At 37.3% G+C, this 22103-nt stretch overlaps 1 protein-coding gene and 1 non-coding gene across 40 annotated transcripts in view; one reads left to right on the top strand and one right to left on the bottom strand.

Annotated features, from left to right (window-relative positions):
• Neb (nebulin) overlaps positions 1 to 22103 on the top strand; it is a 227134-nt gene that overhangs the window by 128448 nt on the left and 76583 nt on the right. For all 39 annotated transcript variants that reach the window (XM_087209962.1, XM_087209988.1, XM_087209985.1 and 36 more), the window contains 22 exons: positions 429 to 632; positions 2004 to 2108; positions 3172 to 3279; positions 4761 to 5072; positions 5824 to 6027; positions 7156 to 7260; positions 7521 to 7628; positions 8570 to 8881; positions 11003 to 11206; positions 11560 to 11664; positions 14739 to 14843; positions 14945 to 15256; positions 16374 to 16478; positions 17013 to 17111; positions 17553 to 17654; positions 17774 to 17881; positions 18376 to 18687; positions 19904 to 20008; positions 20121 to 20225; positions 20593 to 20697; positions 21485 to 21592; positions 21696 to 21809. In XM_087209962.1, the coding sequence (XP_087066088.1) occupies positions 429 to 632; positions 2004 to 2108; positions 3172 to 3279; positions 4761 to 5072; positions 5824 to 6027; positions 7156 to 7260; positions 7521 to 7628; positions 8570 to 8881; positions 11003 to 11206; positions 11560 to 11664; positions 14739 to 14843; positions 14945 to 15256; positions 16374 to 16478; positions 17013 to 17111; positions 17553 to 17654; positions 17774 to 17881; positions 18376 to 18687; positions 19904 to 20008; positions 20121 to 20225; positions 20593 to 20697; positions 21485 to 21592; positions 21696 to 21809 (3447 nt within the window). The remainder of the gene's footprint in view (positions 1 to 428; positions 633 to 2003; positions 2109 to 3171; positions 3280 to 4760; positions 5073 to 5823; positions 6028 to 7155; positions 7261 to 7520; positions 7629 to 8569; positions 8882 to 11002; positions 11207 to 11559; positions 11665 to 14738; positions 14844 to 14944; positions 15257 to 16373; positions 16479 to 17012; positions 17112 to 17552; positions 17655 to 17773; positions 17882 to 18375; positions 18688 to 19903; positions 20009 to 20120; positions 20226 to 20592; positions 20698 to 21484; positions 21593 to 21695; positions 21810 to 22103) is intronic.
• LOC147828416 (small nucleolar RNA SNORA8) lies at positions 16028 to 16166 on the bottom strand. The gene has a single exon (XR_015450846.1). It is a non-coding gene; the product is annotated as a small nucleolar RNA SNORA8 (small nucleolar RNA).

Raw genomic sequence — 22103 nt, 5'->3', positions numbered from 1 at the left:
CCAAACTGTTTTCTTTATGTCATTTGTAATTTCTAGCAATGAGAATATAAAACATGTAAGTTTTTTAAATTGCCATTGCTTTGCTAAATCTAAAATTCTGCACACTATTTCATTGGTTCAGTTATTACAAGATTAAAATGGACTGAGATTCAACAACATTTCCCTTTAAAATTTTTTCAAGTATGAAATTTTTTGAAATGTCAATTATATCATAGAATTCATTATTAATTATATTCATAGCTAATATAAATTATGCTTCTACAAATTACTTCTGCCATCAATATTAAAAATCTCAAGTCATATAAGATCTTGGGTCTTACTGTCTTACTGTCTTACTATCTCCAGTGCAACCCCAAGTACTTTATTTTGCAGCTTAGGAATGAGATGTCTAACATGTGGAACAACATTTTTTTCTAACATCTTTGCAGAATGTGTACAAAGCAGACCTGGAATGGCTGCGTGGCATTGGCTGGATGCCAGAAGGCTCTGTAGAAATGACCAGAGTCAAGGGTGCTCAGGATCTGGTGAATGAAAGGCTCTACAGGACGCCACGAGAAGCCTTGAAATTTACCTGCATTGTGGACACTCCAGAAATTGTCCTGGCAAAAACCAACTCTCTGCAAATGAGTGAAGTAAGCACTAGCTTACTAACAAGCTTTTATTTTCCTGGACTCCATATTCAGATATGGCAGTGAAACCAAGCAAGTAGATTACTCTCTTCAAACAACTATGTTGATGGGTGCAATTCCAAAAGTCTGACTAGCAGTGAATACACGCAAAGTAGAATTCTGACAAATGCAATGTGCCTTTACCCTCCCATGCATACTTTGAAACATTAAAATGAAAAATATCACTCCATGGTAATTCAGGGAAATAAATATTTACTTCCTATTAATACCAAGATATGCGACATAATACCATGTAATAAATGTTATAACATTGTATGGGTGTGGATTCCTTAGAAAAACAGATTCATTAGGGTGTACAAGGGATGACTAAAAATACACAGTGAATGTTTAAGTCATTAAAAATTCATTATAGTGAAAGACACATTGTAATTAGTCCTCCTCATCATATCCTCTTGCCACTTTCTGAAGCAGTTCTGAAAGTCTTCTTTTGTGAGTGCCTTTCTGAGGTGTGATCAAACATACAGTGAATGTGGCTGCTACTGAGTACCATCCAATGGAAAGGTAGGCTTATAAAAATGGTATCATATATCCTCATCCATCTTATTCACTGAATCTGGCACTGTGCAACTTCCGGCTCTTCCCCAAAGTCAAAATGCCCATAAAAGGTAACCATTTTGAATCTATTCAGATCACTGAGGCAGCCACAACAGTGCAACTAAAGACGCTCATGAAAGAGGACTTCCAGAACTGCTTCAGAAAGTGGCAAGAATGATGGAATAATTGTGTTCAAAGCAAGGAGGTGGGGGGTATTCTGAGGAGGGGTTAATGGCAGTGTGTCTTTTACTGTAATAATTTTTTAAATTTATACATTCATTGTATGCCTTAGTCACACCTTATACTGTACATATAAATAGAAAGAGAGGGAAGGAGAGGGAGAGAGACTGAGATTTTAAAGAATTGATTCGTGTAATTGCTCAGCCTGGTAAGTCAAAAATCTGCCAGGTAGGCCAGCAGGTTAGAAATCCAGGGAAGAGCTGCAGTTCAAGCTCAAAGTCAGCCTGCTAGCAGAATTTCTTCTTGGCTTGGAGAGGTCAGGTATTAAGGCTTTCTTTCAACTGATTGGATGAGGCCCACTCACACTGAGGAGAGTACTTTGCTTTATGTCCGTGACTTAAGTGTTAATTGCGTCTGAAAAGTACCTTCACAGAAACATTCAGAATAATGTTTGACCAAATATCTGTGCATTATTGTCTAGCCAAATAAATAAGCATTTATAGGGACATTTTTTTCAGACAAAGCAATTGCTAAGGCTTAGTATTTCAAATATTCATTCTCTATCACTGAATTAAAGTGACAATTTTTTTCTCTCTACAGAAGCTGTATCAAGATGCCTGGAACAAAGATAAAACCAACATCTCCATCCCTTCAGATACTCCAGTCATGCTGCAGGCCCAAATCAATGCCTTGCAAATCAGCAATGTAAGAGGCATGAAGATGTAATGTAAAAGCCTTTATGGGACCGTACTTGTCAGTGTCTGTCAGAGTTAGGAGTATGTGACAGAGTACACATTACCTACCTTAGAAATAGTCATGGTTTTTTTGTGCTACACTTTTTTAGCTATCATTCCCAAAGCAAATCAGTGGAAATTTTTTTCTTTCAAATGTTAGCACAGACATATGCCTAAGTGCCTAGACTGTGGAAGTTGGGAGATGAGAATCCTTCAGTGTTTTCCTTCCAACCATTTTGTTTTTCAACACTAGGGATTGAACACAGGATCTCATATTGTATGCTAAGCAAATGCTCTATCACTGAGCTACATCCCCAGGCCTTGTCTATTTTATTTTGAGACAAGATCTTACTCTGTTGCCAAGCTGGCTTACAGTTTGCAATCCTCCTTTCTCAGCTTCCCGAGAAGCTGGGATCACCAACACATCCCACCATGCCCAGCTTCCTTTCAACTTTGAAATCATCCCCCTCCCTGAATCCAATGTCTACGGCTCAGTTTCTTTATTACCTGGGAGTAATGAAACCCTGATCAAACACCTCCTGGCTTTCATCCTCTCTTGTCTTTTTTGGTCTTTTGAGTGACTGAGGACTTTCTTGCAAAGAAAGCTGTATGAAAGACAAAAGACAATTTTAATTACATCCAAAGAATAGAATGATATACATGATACCTATGTTACATTCCTTTAACAGAAACCTATGGTGGGTCAAAGATCAAAATTAGGAAAAATTCTCAGATCTTCTCTTGTACCTTGATGAAGGATCTCTGGCTTTATCATAGATTCTTAGTTTCAATGTGCTATGCAGTGGAATATTTTCAAGTGTATACCATATTGTAATGAATATAAATATTCAAACATTAATAGAGTTAGATGTTTAGTTTAAAATTTTAATCAGAAGTATCCTATATTCTATAAAGAGCTGATTTTTCTGTATGTTTCCTTCTTAACATTGTGGCTTATAATTTATATATAATTAGCTTGAATGTATTTGCTTATTCTCAATTCTTACAAGCACACCCGTGCTTTTCCTCAATAGAAATTGTACAAAAAAGACTGGGATGAGACCAAGCAGAAAGGCTATGACTTAAGAGCAGACGCCATTGAAATCAAACACGCCAAAGCCTCCAGAGAAATTGCCAGTGAGGTAACTTCCTTCTATTTTCTTTCTCCTCTATGAAGCAAATAGGGCAACTATTTTTCAAGAATTCTTATTTTTAAAATAAGAACCAAGATGCATCATGTAAAGGTACAAGTTCCCAGTGAGAAATGTAATTGTGTTGTATACCTAAAATGTACCAATAAAAGAATTTAACAAACAAAAAAAAAGAACTCTGATTTTTAAATTCATGCAACAGTTGCATTTTTGTCTTGTGCTGGTCTTTCTATATTTAAAAATATGAAAATAGGATAACATTGTATGGGTCAGGATTTCCTAGAATCACAGACCCAACAGGAGGTATGTAAATAAAGTTTCCATTGTTTCTCAGTAAAAACAAAAAATCATGAAGAATCCCTATGAAAAAGTTTTGAAAATTCAATAACCAATATATCATTTTGTTCCCCAGCTACATCTATGTGTATAGATATAGTTTCATATCTGTTAAGACTTACGACTGAAATCATGCCTTATGTAAAATATCACTTTATACTGAAAGTTTATGTGAAATACTTTTAGTAACATTTTCAAGTTCCTTTAACACTAATTTTGCAACTTATTAACGGTCAAAATTATTATCCTGCCAAGAGTACCCCTACTCTCCATTGAAAATCCTTAAGTTTGTTTCTTTTTTCTGGCTCCTCTTTATTTTTATCTCATGTCTCCAGAAGTTTCCTTTTTATAATTCTTCATTTTGACCTGTAATAACTAGTAACCATCACTGGTTCACAGTGACCTCCTTAATCCTAGTTTTTCTTTCTCTCTCTTCTGTCCAGAGTTTCCTGTGTTGTCCAAACATAGGAAAGAAAAGGACACCATCTTACTCCAGTCCTAAGATGCTCATCAGATAGAAACTCTTGCCCACAGACCTTTTTCTATCTTCTGATTTTCCTTTTCTGTCCCTGAAATGTACCTATTTCTTACCTGTTTCCAAAACCACGCCTGTGAATTTTTCCCACCTGCAGTACCTTCAGTACCCATGGAAGCACATCTGGCCTAAGGTTCCACTAACTAGGCAACCTGGGCTATCCTCGCCATACCTTATTTTTTCCATCTGCAACGTGGGATAACAATAGTACCTCCCTCATAGAGAGGTTGTGAGAATGAACTGTGATTATAATTGCTGCTGTTCAACTCTTTTTGAATGAAAAACAGTTTCATATGAATTCACCCTAACACATTTGAAGCTCTAATAATGTATAGCATATAGTGATTGCTCTGTAAATACTAGCTATTATTTTTATTATTTTTGTTCTCCATACTATTTCCTTCTTGATTTATTCATTTCTTTAAAAAAAAAAAAAAGCTACCTAAAACAGTCATCATTTCTTTAAAGTTAACTGAAATATATAGACTACTAGTGTTGAGCTAATTTATATTAAGGTTAAGAAAATGTCCTGAAATCATTTGAAGAAAAATCTTAACATGATATCTTTCTATGTCTTTTTATCTGTTTTTCACAACTTTAGTACAAATACAAAGAAGGCTACCGCAAGCAACTAGGCCATCACGTGGGTTTCCGCACCTTACAAGATGACCCCAAGTTGGTATGGTCTATACATGCTGCCAAGATCCAGAGTGACAGAGAATATAAGAAAGCTTATGAGAAGTCTAAAGGAATTTACAACACACCCTTGGACATGATGTCAATTGTTCAAGCCAAGAAATGCCAGGTCCTGGTTAGCGACATTGATTATCACAATTATCTGCACCAGTGGACATGCCTACCAGATCAGAATGATGTGATCCAGGCTAAGAAAGCCTACGAACTGCAGAGTGATGTGCGTATTTTCTATCAGCAGACTCTAGAGAGAGATTTGTGTGTTTAATCACAGTGTATTCTCCAGAAGCATAACTTAAATGATAATCTTAACAGAACCTTGTACTGTCTCCTGTACAATTCATGGTAGTAGAGAATCTTTAAAAACATTTTCTACCTTACAAAGATTCTTATGGTAGCAGAACCTTATTCACCAAGATGAAAATCAGGCTCTTACTCTATGCAATTAGAAGTTTTCAATCCCAGCTGTTAGGATTCATTATCCTTTCTTGATCAGATGTTTAAATTTCAGAAATAGGCATAAATTTAAGGAAATACTGATTTCAAGTTTATCTGACACAGAAAGATAAATATAGACATAAGTATGTGTTTTTTCTTATTACACATACATCTAAGGATCTTTCTCTCTAAAATTCCTACAGATCTTATTCCCAGTGGTTCATGAAATGTGGGCTTCAAATGGTGAGCACAGGAGCTCAGCCTAACCCTAACCCTAAATTAGGTACCAGTGCTGTCTATCATTCCACCAAGTGCCACTTGTGAACCCTGGTTCAATTCCCATAGGGTGCTGTGAACTGCTAGAGATGTGTGCTGCAAACCTGAAACCCAAATATTGGCATTTCATGTCATCCTTGAATTCCATTGACTGGCCACCCAGATGATTTAAATAGAGATGGTGGGTGGTTAGCAAACATCAAGCTCTGTGGACAAATTTGATTCTCCCTCACTGTTTGTTCCTTTCCGCCATGTAGAACATGTACAAATCAGACCTGGAATGGATGAAGGGTATCGGATGGTTGACAGAGGGTTCTGTGGATGTGCTGAGAGTAAAGAATGCTCAAAATCTTTTGAATGAAAGGCTGTATCGTACAAGACCAGAGGCTCTCAAATTCACCAGCATTGTTGATACACCTGAAGTGATCCTGGCAAAGACCAATGCTGTACAAATCAGTGAGGTAAGCTGGATTGGTGACGTTTTCAGATACACTGAAGTAATCTCAACCAAGAAGAATTCTAAATGTTAACTTCAAACTGCCAATATCATAGTGTTACGATCAACTAGTTATCTCTGTATTTTATTTGCTTTGATTTATCTTTGTTCAACACAAGTGTGTCCAGATTCTCATATATACTTAAATCACCGTTTGAGATTCAGACCATAATAAGGCCCACCACTTAACTCCGTAATCACAAAATTGTCACCATTTTTTATGGCTATTCAATCGTGAAATAGGTTGAGAAGTCCAGAAGCAATCTCAATAGTTGCATACTACTCGGACAGCTATTTGAGCCAACAGAGCAAAGTCCTGATTAGCAGTGTGGATTAGCAGTTATCTTTGAGGTAGACTTACCTATCAGAAAATTAGACATGAATGAATGGAAAATGATGATTTTACTACCAAATAAATGAATCATTTTAAATTTATGTTTCACATACGAATGTATTCTTGAAGTCACTTGGCACCTTTTAAATAAAAAAACACAAAATGACAAAATGTAACATACATTTATATTAGAGGACATCCAAAGATAACTTGTAACTTAGTTTAAAATTTTATTCATGTAGATAAAGAAGATGTGTTTTTTTTTAATACAGTGGAGTACTACTCTGGCGTAAAGGATAAATTTAAGACATTTCTAGGTAAATGGATGCATCTTGAGACCATACTCTTAAGTGAAATAAATTGGATGCACATTTTTAAACATTGCATTGTTTCTCTGGTGTGCAAAATTGAAGGGGTAAAGGACCAAAATGTATAATAGATATGTGAAATAGGAAGAAAATGTTCACATGGGAAGGGGAACTAGGGAGGGGAGAGGGAGAAAGGAAGGAAGGAAAAAGAAAAAATGAGAACAGAAGGAAAACAATGGAAACAAAACTTTTGTAAATAAGAAGAGGGAGAGGGGTTGAAAGGAGGGTAAGAGAATGGGAAAAGAAAGATATATCATGTACAGGTACAAATTCCCTATGATAAATGTTATTATGTATATCAAAAATGTACCAATAAAATTAAGTTTAATAAATAAAATTTTATCCATGTGATTTAGTAATCAACCACTGCATTGCCTTTCATTTTTGCCAGCCATTGTATCGTGATGCCTGGGACAAAGAGAAGGCTAATGTGAATGTGCCAGCTGACACTCCTGTGATGCTGCAGTCCAAACTCAATGCTATCCAGATCAGCAACGTAAGGCACTGTTCATACACTGGCTTCGCAGTGCTCTCTGTGTACCCAGAAACTTTCTCTACATACTCAAAAGAAAACTTGACAGAAGGCATTTTTCTACCATTCCTTTTATTTCTAGTCTTTAAGCTTATGATAAGTAGCTGTGTAGATGTGTGTGTGTGTGTGTGTGTGTGTGTGTGTGTGTGTGCACGTGCTTATATAATGCAGACTCCTTAGCCCTGTCTTCAGATTGACCACGGCATTGCAATCTCCATTTTCAGAAACACTATCAGCAAGCTTGGGAAGATGTCAAGATGACAGGTTATGACATACGAGCAGATGCTATTGGGATCCAGCATGCCAAGGCCTCCAGGGATATCGCCAGTGATGTAAGAGCTCTTCCTTGCCCCACCTCAACAGATGCTAACTAGTAGACACAAAAGCAATTTAACTTAATTATTCAGGACTTATAATTAAATAGAATGCATTCATTATTACTTGTATATTATTTAAAAATCCCAAATTTCAGAACAACTTGTTTAACAATTTAAGAAGCCTCTTGCACCTACGTTTGCTTCTACAATTCTTATGTATAAGCACTGATTTTGATTTTTTTCTCCCAAATATTCTCAATATTCGCCAGTTTACAAGCACACATAGAGACCTAATTGAGCACAGAGAATTCTGTTGCTACTCAAAGTGTACCGTGCATACTCTTGGTGGTTGCTGAGATCATTTTATATGATACACCAGTAATTATATCTTAAAGTAGCTACATGTCAAAGTGTACCATGCATACTATTGGTGGTTGCTGAGATCATTTTATATGATACACCAGTAATTATATCTTAAAGTAGCTACATGATTGTTTTAATGTGTGCTAGAAAAATACTGATGGTCTTTCCATTTAGATAGGTAGGGTTATAAATTTAAAATAAAATTTTAAAATAAGCTTATAATTTAAAATAGATTTATTTAGCCAGAATTAATTTGATTTAAAGCAATATAAAGTACAGGTTGTACTCGTTTACGGCAAAATATCTGAAGGTGGCAAACAATGATTGAAGTTTGGGGAACACTGGATGAGGTTGTGCTGGAAGATGATTCAGAAGCACAGATCTTGCCTTAGAGGTGCTCATAGTATTTTCAAACATGTACACATAGAAGAAAAGCCAACGTAACAAGAAGTATAAAATATAAAGTATGAATTTAAAGAAAAACAACCACCCAAAATAAAGATAATCTAAGGGAAGTGGAATTATTTTTAATAGTCTCTTTAGAAAAAGTAAGTTTGGAAACCACTCTTCCTTCTTCTGTTCGTGCCTACTAGTATCTGTACAAGACTACTTACGAGAAGCAGAAAGGCCACTACATCGGATGTCCCAGTGCCAAGGAAGATCCAAAGTTGGTTTGGGCAGCAAATGTGCTGAAGATGCAAAATGACAGGCTGTACAAAAAAGCCTACAATGACCACAAGGCCAAGATCTCCATCCCAGCAGACATGGTGTCCATCAATGCTGCCAAAGAAGGCCAGGCATTGGCAAGTAATTTGGACTATCGTCAGTACCTGCACCAGTGGTCTTGCTTCCCTGACCAGAATGATGTGATCCAAGCCCGAAAAGCCTATGACTTGCAAAGTGATGTAAGTGTGTCCTCAGGAGGAAAGCTTGGCATGCTGGCCCTTTACAGTGCCCTGGAAAACACCTCTCTTCATATAGGAAGTTCCTTTTAGTATTTAACCAGATTTATTGATTGCTTATCTTAACTGCCATATTTGCTCAGAAAGTTTTCATTTTCAGGCTACCAAATTTTTTCTATAGGTTTTTGGGTATGTATATTATTTATAGTTTACTAGTTATAAGAAATCATGGTCCTTGAACTTTATATTAAAGAAGGACACGGATGTCTTCCTTGAAATTAATTTCACAGGTTGGTACCATGCTCTAAACTCACTTGTTTCCATTAACTAGATGTTCTTCACAACATGGCGTGTCATTAATTTACCCCAAAATTTTTAGACTTACTTATATTTTATACCTATTCAATCTTTTAGAAATGATGGATTCCATAAAGTTATTTAGTTCTTGTGTAGAATGGATACTTTCTTTTAATTATTTGAACCTGATTTCCTTGTACTTCAAGAGATACTTTTCTTTTTCTTAAATAACAAATTAGCTTGTTATAGGCCGCTATGCTCATCACTTGAAATGAATTGCAGGTGGTAGAGTGGTAGTAGACAGTTCTTCATGAACTGCAAGCTCTTCGTTAACTTGAACCATATTCAGTAAACTGAGGCATGTGTATCAATCACATTCTTTTTTTTTTTTTTCGATACTGGGGATCGAACTCAGGTCCTTGCACTTGCGCAGCAGGCAGCAAAACCACTGAGCTAAATCCTCGGCCCTCAATCACATTCTTGTACAATTCTTAAAAATATCTTACAATCTGTATGTAACATTTGAATTCCTTCTTCTGGATTTTGAAGACACATCATATTAAACACTAAAACATACATCATTCTTCCTTAAAATATTTTCCAATATTTTTCTCTCTTTTTACTATTATTTTCATCTGATATTTGTACCCTATAACTAACAAATGAAATATTTCTGAGCAACATACTGGCTTTTTATAAAATTAATAACTTGTGTTTAGCGTAGAACAATTTTATCTGCTTAACTTTTTACCTTTATGTGGGGAAGCAGATTTAGATAACCAAAATTTTGCAAATCTCTATTAAAAGGGACATGCTATGTTAGATTAAAGCAAATTCAGTTGAGACCAAAATTGTGGGCTGGTGATTGAATTCTTTTTTACCGAGGCAGGTTCCCACTGTGTTGCCAAGAGTAGCTTCTCACTAAAGTGATCCTTCTGTTTCAGCCTCCTAAATGGCAGGGACTACAGGATCATGCCACCATATCTAGCTCTACATTCTTATTTATTTTTTTAAATTATTTATATGTTACACACCAGGCATTGTGTTAGCACTAAAGGTATAAAGGTGAATAAAGGAGAAAAAAATAAGACCTAATTCCTGAGTTTAGGGAGTATATATTGATAACAAAGAGTTGCTACTTACAGTATCAGTAAAAAATTGGGTGGTTGAGGAAGAGTATTCTGTGGTGCTGTGGAAAAGGAGGTCAGGAGAGCTCCCCTGTGAAAGTGCTGATGAGGGCAATGAAGGTAGATGGGGACACTTACAGGATGCTCAACATAGGCTGATACAGACTACAGCAATGTGTCAGAATACACAGGGCAGAAGGAAGCGTGGTGAGAGGAGCCTGGAAAACAGGTGGGGACTGGGGCCAAACCACCCATCTCCTAGTCCGGGTTAAGGGTTTTGATCTTTTTCCTAGAGCCAACGGGAAACCATAGGATAGGGGGGAAGTTGTCACATCAGATTTGAATTACAAATTTTGAAAAGTTCATTCTGGCTGCACTGTAGAGAACTTACTAGAGAGCCTGTTGCTGTTGCTTTGAAAGCCCCCATTAGCCAGTCTGATGATTGCCTAGATATTAGTCAGAAATCATCCGTACATATAGAGAGCTGCTTCTAGATCATTCTGTCTTTCAGAACACTCATAGGCACCCTGCCACAGAAAGCAAAGCAAGACGACATGCTGCTGCATGTATGCGAATTACGTTTGCCAGGCCAGTGCTCAGCTTTAAACTTTGCTTATGGAAGATAAAACTGCTTCCTTATTTTACACAAACCACCAAAAACAAAATATCCTGCTTCTACCTGACTTTGGTTTCCTTCTAGGCCATCTACAAGGCTGACCTGGAGTGGCTACGCGGCATTGGCTGGATGCCTGAAGGATCTCCTGAAGTTCTGAGAGTCAAAAATGCCCAGGAGATCCTATCTGACAGCATCTATCGGACACCTGCATTGAAACTCAAGTATACAAGTATTGTCGACACACCTGAAGTTGTCCTTGCTAAATCAAATGCTGAAAATATTAGCATTGTAAGTCATTTTGTTCCTATGGAAACTGAATTTTAATTATAAATAAAAATAAATTAACCTGGTATTTAATTTCTAAAAACAATATTGATGAGAAAATACCTTAACAAGTATTATTAACAACATTATTTTGCATTATTTTGTTTTTGCTTATTGATTTCAAATGACTCAAACTATTAATAAAAGACAATATAGATTCCATATTAAGTCTGAGTAACTTATGTGAAAAGACTATAAAGACTCTTAATATGAAAAGATTTTTTATCAGATCCAAATGAAAAGTTCAAAGTTATCTACTGACACTAACAAAATTACAAACTGTGAAGTGATTTTGTTATTATTGGTTCTTTCCATAGCCAAAGTACAGAGAAGTTTGGGACAAAGATAAAACTTCAATCCACATAATGCCAGATACTCCAGAAATTAATCTTGCACGAGCCAATGCTCTTAATGTGAGCAATGTAAGTACCACAACATTCCATTTTGTTTGGAGAGTTAGCCAGCTGTTGCCATAAAATGGCCATGGAGTCTTCACAGCTGGGGGAAAGGGGCACCTACTTGGTCAGGAGTCAGGAGGTCTCCTTACCTTCAGCCCTTGGCCAGGAGTGAGGAAAAGAAGTTACCTGGCTCCGAGTCCCTGGGCCGGGCCACTTACCAGTGAGCCAAGGTCAACATAAGAAAAGGTAGAGGAAAGTAAGGACAAAGAAGACTAAGGAGGAATAAAGAGAGGCCTAAGTAAGAAAGGGGAGATAATGATAGATTCAGAGGAACTGAGAATAATAATAATTCTTTGTGAAAATAAACAAGCCAATTTTAAAACCTGGATCTATTAGGGATATTCTAAGAAATTATAAACTACCAGATTGACCCCAGAAATGTATAGAAAACATATGGAAAGAAAGTAAGAGAGTTACTAAACACGTTCCTTTTTCCTCTCAAATGCCCCCAGTGATGTCATGGAGTTCTTTCAGAATTTAGGAAATAAACTACCATGAGCCTAATAATAGTAAAAGAAGGAAAACCATCACAATTAACAAAACTTGTTAAAAGTTCTACAAATAGAACTATAGACCAATAATAATGGAAAAACATCTTAAATAAAATATTAACAAAAGAAATTCAAAAGTACATTCAGATGATATGATAGAAACAACTCAGGCTCCTTCAGGAATGCCAAGAGGGTTCCATATTTAGAAACCTAATAATATCAATCCGTGTACTTATTTTATTATATTTAAAAAGACATATGGCCAAATCCAATACTTATTTTTAAAAATAAAATCCTAGTTTTTAAAAAAAGAATAAATAAATATTTTCTTGATATGACTAAAAAAATCTCAAAGGTTAGCTCATCCTTATTAAGTAAACTTCTTATTCAAATCAGGATTTAAAAAAGGATGCCCACTAATATCAAATACTTAACATTTTTCATTTACAGTGGCACCTCGGTTCACCAACTTAATTCTTTCCATGATTCTGCTTGCGAGCAATTCGACTGCAATCAGAATCATGGAAAGAATTAAATTGGTGAACCGAGAAGCCACTGTACCTGGCTGAGTGAGTAAGCTTCTCACTGATACTTATATCAGAGCAATAAGATAAATACTTGGAAGAAAGAGGAAAATTATTATTATTTGGAGAAGAAATCATTGCAAGCCTAGAAAAAGTAAGAAAATCAACAGAAAAAAATCTATTAATAAGCAGAATTCAGTTACATGACTGACTACACAATTCAAGAAAGCTCAAGACAGGTACCGTCTTTATGGGTCACAGAGACTGCTTGTGTGTAGAATAAATATGACCTTAAAAAGATGATAATACCTTAGTGTGATTCTTCATAGTTTGGAACTTGGCATCTTTTCAGAAGAATAATAAGTCTTTCTGAAGGGGGAACTTGCCAAGCAAAGATTCCTCACTATGTGCCAAACTGTGCCCAACTTCTCCACCAAGTAATGAGGAACTTGGGGAGTCATTTTTTCCATTGTTTGGGAAAAGAATACAATTACAGGGCCCTGAGGCATGTTTTAGGAGGCGGGAGGTGGAGCCAGAATCAGTCATGTTTTGATGCCTTCTTGTCGAGTGGCTGGACCAAGAAGCTCTCAGTTCTCCATGACAGAGTGCCCTCTTCCTCCTTCCACCCCTAGGCCCTTCTGGCAGGAGAGTTCTGTGAAGTTTTCTTATAAGTTCACTTTTGCTTCATAAATTTCTCAGATGTAAATGCCAGAACCCTACCATTGACTGCATAATGTGAACAAAGCTAGCATGGTTTTCAAAATTATGCCAAAAGTTAACCTATTAACTTTAGATATTAATGAGAGTGGCTTGCATTTTAGAGGAAATCAAACACCCCATTTGATTGCATAGCTAAACACACAGACATTTTCTTTACACATGGTATTGCCATTTTTATAATCTGGATAAAGTCTACTACTTAAAACTGTTTCCATCATTTAGAAAACACAACTTTCACAGAATATTGTACGTGATTTTATGAGTAACAAAATAAATTCACATTAAATTGGCTCATTAAATCTTCATACTAACCACACAAGTAAAATATTGTTCTTTTGTTTTACTAGATGGGAAAACTGATATTTTAAAAAGTTTAAAATGAACTCATAAAGTTAGTAGGTGAAGAAATTGGGTCACAATCCTCAGGGACTTATTTTTTAGTTCAAAGAAAAAATATATTTAACTGCATAAACACAAAAATTTATTATATGAAAATAGTATGGGGCTAGGGATTTAGCTCAGTGTTTCCGATGCCTGCCTCGCAAGTGCAAGGTCCTGAGTTCGATCCCTGGTACCAAAGAACAACAACAAAAAAGAAAATAGTATAAAATTATAATGAATGAGATGAAAACAGAATAAAGTGAAAAAGTAACATGACATATTTGCATTAAATATTCTCTAGTATAATACATTTAAATATGGAGAATACTTTTTCTTCTCTACAGAAAACAAATCAATTATTAAAATAGGCCCACTCAAAAATCCATCCCAAACTTGACAATGCTTACAAGTATAAAATTTATCCAAGTACTCATTTTCAGATATGCAAAAGCTATGAAACTGTCAATAATTGAAATTCACTTCTTTCTGCCCTGCAAAAGCCTTTCTGCACTGCAAAAGTTTGTCATTCTGAAGATCACAAAATTTAATTGAATAAAAGAAATTTAACAATAGCCAATTAATATCTCACTTATCCCAATGCTATCAATATGTCAACACCAGGAGAAAAAAAGGTTAAACCTTTTCATGTTACTCATGAGATGATAAGTCTTGTACAACTATATCAAAGCTGTGATTTGAGTGAAAGAGAAAGAAGTCTCAACGGGCCCAGATCCTGGGACTCCAGGCAGCATTTCACGTTCCATAACATGGTGCACAGAATGCTTCTTTTCACCTATTCTCTCTCCTGTAATTGATCTTAAGTCCTGGGGCTGTACCCCTGTGATATTAACTCTGTGTGAGCCTTTGGAGGTATTGAGTAAGTTTGAATCTGGAATGACATCTTATATTTTCTCCTCTTCAGAAAATCTATCGAGAGGGGTGGGATGAAGTAAAGATGAGCTGTGATGTGCGGCTGGATGCCATCCCTATCCAGGCTGCCAAGGCCTCCAGGGAGATTGCCAGTGACGTGAGTGTGGCCTTTTGTAACCTTCTCGGTTTGTTAAGCAAATGCCCAAGATACATCAAGAGGGCATGCTGTGGTCCATCTGCTTCGTTTTCCACCTGCAGTATAAATACAAGCTTGACCACGAGAAGCAAAAGGGACACTACGTGGGCACTCACACAGCCCGGGATGACAACAAGATCCGGTGGGCCCTGATAGCTGGCAAGCTTCAGAATGAAAGAGAGTACCGGCTGCACTGGGCCAAATGGAAGAGCAAGTTCCAAAGCCCTGCAGATATGCTTTCCATCTTGCATTCTAAAACTTCGCAGACCCTGGTCAGCAATGTTGATTATCGCCATCACCTGCACCAGTGGACGTGCTTGCCTGACCAGAATGATGTGATTCAGGCCAGGAAAGCCTACGAACTGCAAAGCGATGTGAGTGGGCTACACTGTAGGATGAGCTCTTCTATCGTTTTGCCATGACTTTTAGAAAGTTCATTACATTATATCTTTGTCATCCTTTCATATTCTTATGTAGCCAAGAATTTGATATAAGTTAAGCTTTATGGTATGCTATCAAAATCTCCAAAGCCAGGAAGGATCTTTATGTCAAGAAATAAATGGTAGTGTGAATGAATATGGGGTTTTCTCTTTTAACACCAGGGATTGAACCCAGGGGCACTGCACTCAATTATGCCCCCAGCACCCTCTTTTTTTCCGAGACCATCTCCCGAAGTCACTAAGTTGCCCAAACTGGGCTGAAATTTCTCTCACCTCAGTCTCCCAAAGTGCTGGGATTACAGGTGTGCACTGGTCTTAATAATGTTAAGTTAAAGAAAACTACTATGGAAAAAATATTATTTCTACAGAATTTAGGTAGCAAGTAATGTTTATATCAAGTAACATATTGGTAGGATAGGATCTAGGCACAGATATATTTTTTAATTAGCACAGTTGTTTAGAAATTTTGAGTGAAGTTACCACTTTTAAAGCAAGATATTTTTGTGTAAAAATCTTGGATTTCCCATTTATCTCAAAAATTCAGAAGATGCATCTCTAGACACGCATTACTCCCTAGCAAAAATAGCCTAGAACTGAATGGAGGTTAACTCATGATTTTTTTCTAAAAAACAACAAAAAAAGAACACACTATTTACATTGAAGATTACACCAATAATCAGTATAAAAAACTATAAAACTATAAAATACCATATCAATTGAAATACCAGGTATAACATGCACAAAGCCAAGAAAACCATCATTGCCAGATACTGAGTTTCTATTGCACTGTCCTTTGAACACACCAGCAGGAATAAACTGTTGGGTGCAGACACCAGACAGTGTGAAACCCATGTTAAATAGAAAAAATATCCTCCAGTTCGTTACACTACCTGCCCTAGTTAATTTCCTTATATCGTTCACCTGGCTGCTTGAGTATCTCACCCTTGGCTTATGTAGTGTTTAAATTGTGTCACTTCAGCAAATCTCTTGAGAGACTAAATGGGACCAGGGTACCAGTGGTGCTGAATTCATTCTGGTCTTGTTTCCACAGGCTGTTTACAAGGCTGATTTGGAGTGGTTACGTGGAATTGGGTGGATGCCAAATGATTCTGTTTCTGTCAATCATGCCAAACACGCTGCAGATATCTTCAGTGAGGTATTCCAAGATTGTACTGTGTCCTGTCATTCAGTGCATTTTCAAAGGGAATGAAGAAAAGTACATGAGCCAAAGTGCAGTCATCTCATACCAGCAATTTTAACTATTTTTAAATGCTGAAATGTAAGCTATATATATTTTCCAAAATAATCCTGTACTGTTCCCATCACGTTATAAGACCACATCCCTAATATAATAGTATTCAGTACACTCTCATTGATACTTAGAATTGTAAAAATTGAAAATTTCTTTTGTCAGTTACAGCAATATAGTATTTTGTCGAGTTGAAAAAAATGAACATATGATACACATAAAGAGATGACTTTGGGAAGTAATCATGCTTGCTTGCTACTTTAAAATCTCTGGGAGGTATAAGAAACCAGCCCATTTGTTTAAAAAATAAAATTTGGAGAAGAAAAGACATTTATTTAAAGCATTCAACACCTCTAATTGAGAAGGACCCTAATATTTAGTATATCTCAGTCACCAAGACCAAAGACTACAACTGTCTAAAAGATCTTTTGTTCCTCATAGAAAAAATATCGCACAAAAATAGAAACTCTCAACTTTACTCCTGTGGATGATAGAGTCGATTATGTGACAGCGAAGCAAAGTGGTGAGATCCTTGATGATGTAAGTAACAACAAAATTACACAATCATGCCAGGTGTGGTGATGCAAGCCTGTAACCCCAGAATTGGAGAAGTTGAGGTGGCAGGGTCTCCATATGTTCAAGGCCAGCCTGGGCTATATAGTAAGTTCACAGCCAGCCTGAGCTGTATAACAAGATCCTGTCTTAAAAAAAAAAATAGGTGCAAAGTCCCTATGATGAATGTGATCATTATATGTATCTAAAATGTACCAGTAAACTTAATTTTTAAAATAATAAATAATAAAATAAAAATTATGCTATCGTGTAGTTTTAATTAAAATTTTCTACCTCCTTGCACTTCAGCATGCCATACATTGTCCAAGATACAAATTTTAATCATCAGAATTTTTAATGCCAGCAATTCCCTGGCAATATGTTGTTCTTAATGTCAAATAACCTATCCCATTGTCCCCCTACTTTTAGATTAAATATCGGAAAGATTGGAATGCCACCAAGTCAAAATACACCCTCACAGACACCCCCCTACTGCACACTGCCCAAGAGGCTGCCCGGATACTGGACCAGGTAGGGTTTTTACTTGGATGCCTGGTACTTCTGGTGAGGACAGAGAACCCTAATGGAGCCAAAGGAAATTTATACACCTAACTCTTCATTTAACTTCTATTGTGCTCTCTTTCTCTTAGTATCTCTACAAGGAAGGCTGGGAGAAACAAAAAGCTACAGGTTATATTTTGCCTCCAGATGCTGTGCCATTTGTTCACGCCCATCACTCCAGCGATGTTCAAAGTGAGGTAATTTATCCGGATGTGTGTGCACTTTGGAAAAGCTGGATGTTGTCTGTAAGGGTGCCCCATGTGCCCAGGGTGTGCGTGACACAGTACAGATGTTCTACTTCAGCCTGGCAGATATGGCGGAGCTTGCTCAGGGCTGCAGTAGTGGCTCCTTTTTTGGTGTTTTCCCACGGGTTTTGGGCCAACTTCTTTTCCTTCTTTCTTCAAAAGCTATTGTTTGAGTTCCTTACTTTTTCTTACATCCTCTGCCTTCTCTAAAATCTCTAGGCCCCCAGATAAAGATACTTCCAGAGATATAGAACAAGTATATGGTTTTTGAAAAATAATTATTTTTCATATTTATTATTTCAATGCTTTTACAATCCTGGGTTGGGGGTGTCACACAGAAAGCTGGTGGGGGGCTGAGTGCCGGAGGTACCTGAGCAGATGGTCTTGCCCCTTTTTCCCTGTGTGCTTGTCAGAGCTGATGTACTCTGAACTCTTCTTCCCACCAGCTGAAGTACAAAGCTGAACATGTAAAGCAGAAAGGTCACTATGTTGGTGTCCCAACAATGAGAGATGATCCTAAACTGGTTTGGTTTGAGCATGCAGGCCAGATACAGAATGAGAGACTCTACAAACAGGACTATCACAAAACAAAGGCCAAAATCAACATACCTTCAGACATGGTGTCAGTCTTGGCCGCCAAGCAGGGGCAGAGCCTTGTCAGTGATATTGATTACCGCAATTACCTGCACCAGTGGACATGTCATCCCGACCAAAATGATGTAATTCAGGCAAGAAAGGCCTATGACCTACAGAGTGATGTAAGTGGTTTTTGTTTCTTCATTATCTAGAAATGTACAATACACTTAGGAATGAAAGCAGTATTCCAGAACTACCAGTCTTTGAAACTTTGGACTATAAAGACTTACTTTGTTCCCAGAAGGGAATCAAGACTTGCTATGAAGTAGAGGAGGATAAGGAACAGTGATTGATTGATAGCCTTCCTACAGACTGCATTTCTGAAGAGGTTTCAAAGTCAAATATTTTTAAAATCTACTTTTATGCCATTTCTGCTATCAGCAACTCCTTACATTCACGTGAATAATTTTCAGCTAATATAAACTAATAATTGGCTTTGGTGAGAATTAAGCCTGAATTGGGGTTTTGACAATATTAGGTCATAGCACTGAACAAGGAGCTAGGACTGCCTCATTCTGCTTTGCTGAGCATCATATTCCTCAAGGTGCAAGATCTCTACCTGCATTGACCTCTGTAGGGAGAAGCAGAAATGTGATGTATGGACTCACTGCTCAGGTACACAGAGTTAGAATAGATGCTGAACTTGAACGTCCCACCTCACTCACTGCTGCAGCAGAGTGGCTCTTGTGAAACTTCAGTCAGAATAGCAGCCACTCCTCATTTCATTTGGGGTGGACTGGAAGAATCTAAGAGCTGCAGGTAGGCAGGGAAGAGAAAAGACAAAGATGGAGACAGATTTGGCCAGTGTAGTTGAGACACGGCCCCCCTTCACTGCAACTACGTTGGCATTGACTTGTGTGATTTCCTTAATTTAGTCTCAATATCACACAGGCTTTTACATAGCTAAATGAACCAAGTCCTTCTAAAACTGCAGCCTCCTTGGTAAACCATTTCTTACAGGCGAAAGTGATGGCCCCTCCCCTTAATTCCAGTAGCACTTGTGTGGCCTCACTGTCATAGTGCTTAACCTTATACCGATCCCTTAAAGTACTGAGAACAGTGCCTCGTGCACTCACAAGCTCCTCAAGAAAACATGGACCAGGTAAAGTCACAATTGAAAGAATGAGACAACAGCCACTAAAGAGAAATCTTTAAAAACCTTCTAAAAAGGGCCGAGGATTTAGCTCAGTGTTTCTGCTGCCTGCCTCGCAAGCGCAAGCTCCCGAGTTCGATCCCCAGTACCCAGAAAAAAAAACCAAACAACTATTTGGAATCTGCTATCTGTAATCCTGAAGTCTAAGACACTAACTCTTCATCATATCTCTGTCCTATTTTCAGAACATCTACAAAGCTGACCTGGAGTGGCTCCGAGGCATTGGTTGGATCCCCTTGGACTCTGTGGACCACGTGAGGGTCACTAAGAACCAGGAAATGGTGAATCAGGTGTGCAAATTCTGTTCCCTTTGTAATCTAACACCTACCCTCCTTACCTGCCATACGGGGCTCAGTACCCTGTGGGGATAGACCTATCTTAATTGTCTCTATTTCTTTGCAGATAAAATATAAGAAAGATGCTCTTGACAACTATCCCAATTTTACAAGTGTGGTGGATCCTCCAGAGATTGTTTTGGCCAAGACTAATGCAGTCAATCAAAGTGATGTAAGTTTGTTCTGTATATGCAGAAATACATAGACTGAGAATTGATTGTCTGTCATTGAATGGATTAGCTCATCTCTAAATAACTGCTTGTAAGAAATTGGGATGGGGTAAATTATAAGATAACCTTGGGGGAGATGTCTTAAAAGACACTAGTAGCTGGTATACTGTGTGTGCTTTTGGATATCTATATTCTTATCTAAAATATCCTATTATAATAAACTGAAATTCAACCAGTTGGTTAGTTTTAATCTCTAAATGTAGACTGATTATTATGTTGTTAGGTAGATTGTATAAAAATTTAAATCTATATTTATAATAATCAAAATTTTAAAAATAATCAAAATGTTCTATTGTTTTCTCTTCTTAGGTAAAATATAAAGAAACATTCAATAAAGCCAAGGGAAAATATACATTTTCTCCAGATACACCATATATTTCCCATTCCAAGGACATGGGAAAACTCTACAGTACTGTGAGTCTTATTTTATATAGTAATATCTCAGTTCCTAATTTTAGCCCTTACTATTATTAATCTTCTTGGGTGATTCTATGAACAGCTGAACAAAGAACAACAGAGCAATCGATTGTCTTAATTGCATTTTTTCTTGTCTGCTAGAACTAGCATATCATTCAAAGTGAGGAATATGTATTCAGCTGGATTTTTTGAGCTCCTGTGATGTGCCAGGAACTGCAGTGGTCACTGAGGGGCTAAAGCTAAATGAGATGAATTCTTCAGGAGCTCATACAAGTGACAGGAACAGACACAAGTAAACAGATGATAATGTAACAAATGCTATTAAAGCTCTAGGAGCACAGAGAATTGGGAGCAACTACCAAAAGAGAAAAAGAAGGAAAGGCTTGTTTTTCCTCAGCAGTCATGTATGCACGTCTCCAGCCCACAAATTGAATACTTGCTCTCTAAAATTTAATTCAGCTAATTTAAAGGACTGTGGAGATGCATATCCAGTGGAAAGCAATTTTGGGGATTCCCTGTATACAAATCTCTCATCACTTTTACTAGAACTGTAAATACAGTTCACTCTGTTATAAAATGCCTCAGAGTCTGTAGATTCAATTTGCAGTAAACCAAATGACTGCCTTGTTCTAGCTAGGCACACTAATGGCTACAAATAAAGATTTTTAAGCCTTCCCTTGAACATAAATGTTTTAGTTTAACTTTGCCAATGGTTTTAGTAATATCTGAAAGTACTAGTTAAATAAAAACTTTGTTAAACTTTGTCCATAATTCTTTGTTCTAGATACTGTATAAAGGGGCCTGGGAGGGAACCAAGGCCTATGGCTATACCCTGGATGAGCGTTATATTCCCATTGTTGGAGCCAAGCACGCTGACCTGGTGAACAGTGAGGTCCGTATGACCTTTTCCTCTCTTAGGTTTGGGGGTCTTTTGGGGAGAGCAAAGGACTAGTTAGAAAACTCCAGGGATTCTCAATGTTGAATCTGCCTCACAGCTGAAATACAAAGAGACATATGAGAAGCAGAAGGGTCACTACCTGGCTGGAAAAGAAATCAGTGAGTTCCCTGGTGTGGTTCATTGTCTGGATTTCCAGCAGATGAGGAGTGCGGTAAGCCAATGCTCACTTCAACATAGATTTGTACAGCTTCAGTGTGCTCTGTGTTTGCCTTTTTTGAGCTGGACCTGTGGTTCAGAACTAGTTTGGTGGGCTGGGGATTCAGCTCAGTGGTTTCGCCGCCTGCCTTGCAAGCGCAAGGACTCGAGTTCGATCCCCGGTACAAAAAAAAAAGAACTAGTTGGGGGATGAAGTGGTCTTTTTTTCTTTCTTTCTTTCTTTTTTTTTTAGACAAGATCTCATTGTGTAGTTCAAGCTGGCAATGAACTCACTGTGTAGCCCAGGTAG

This window comes from Heterocephalus glaber, unplaced genomic scaffold (assembly GCF_053883595.1).
Source record: "Heterocephalus glaber isolate CG9 unplaced genomic scaffold, H.glaber_assembly_v1.0 deba00001097, whole genome shotgun sequence".
Taxonomy (NCBI): domain Eukaryota; kingdom Metazoa; phylum Chordata; class Mammalia; order Rodentia; family Bathyergidae; genus Heterocephalus; species Heterocephalus glaber.
This window is presented reverse-complemented; position numbering and strand designations above follow the sequence as displayed.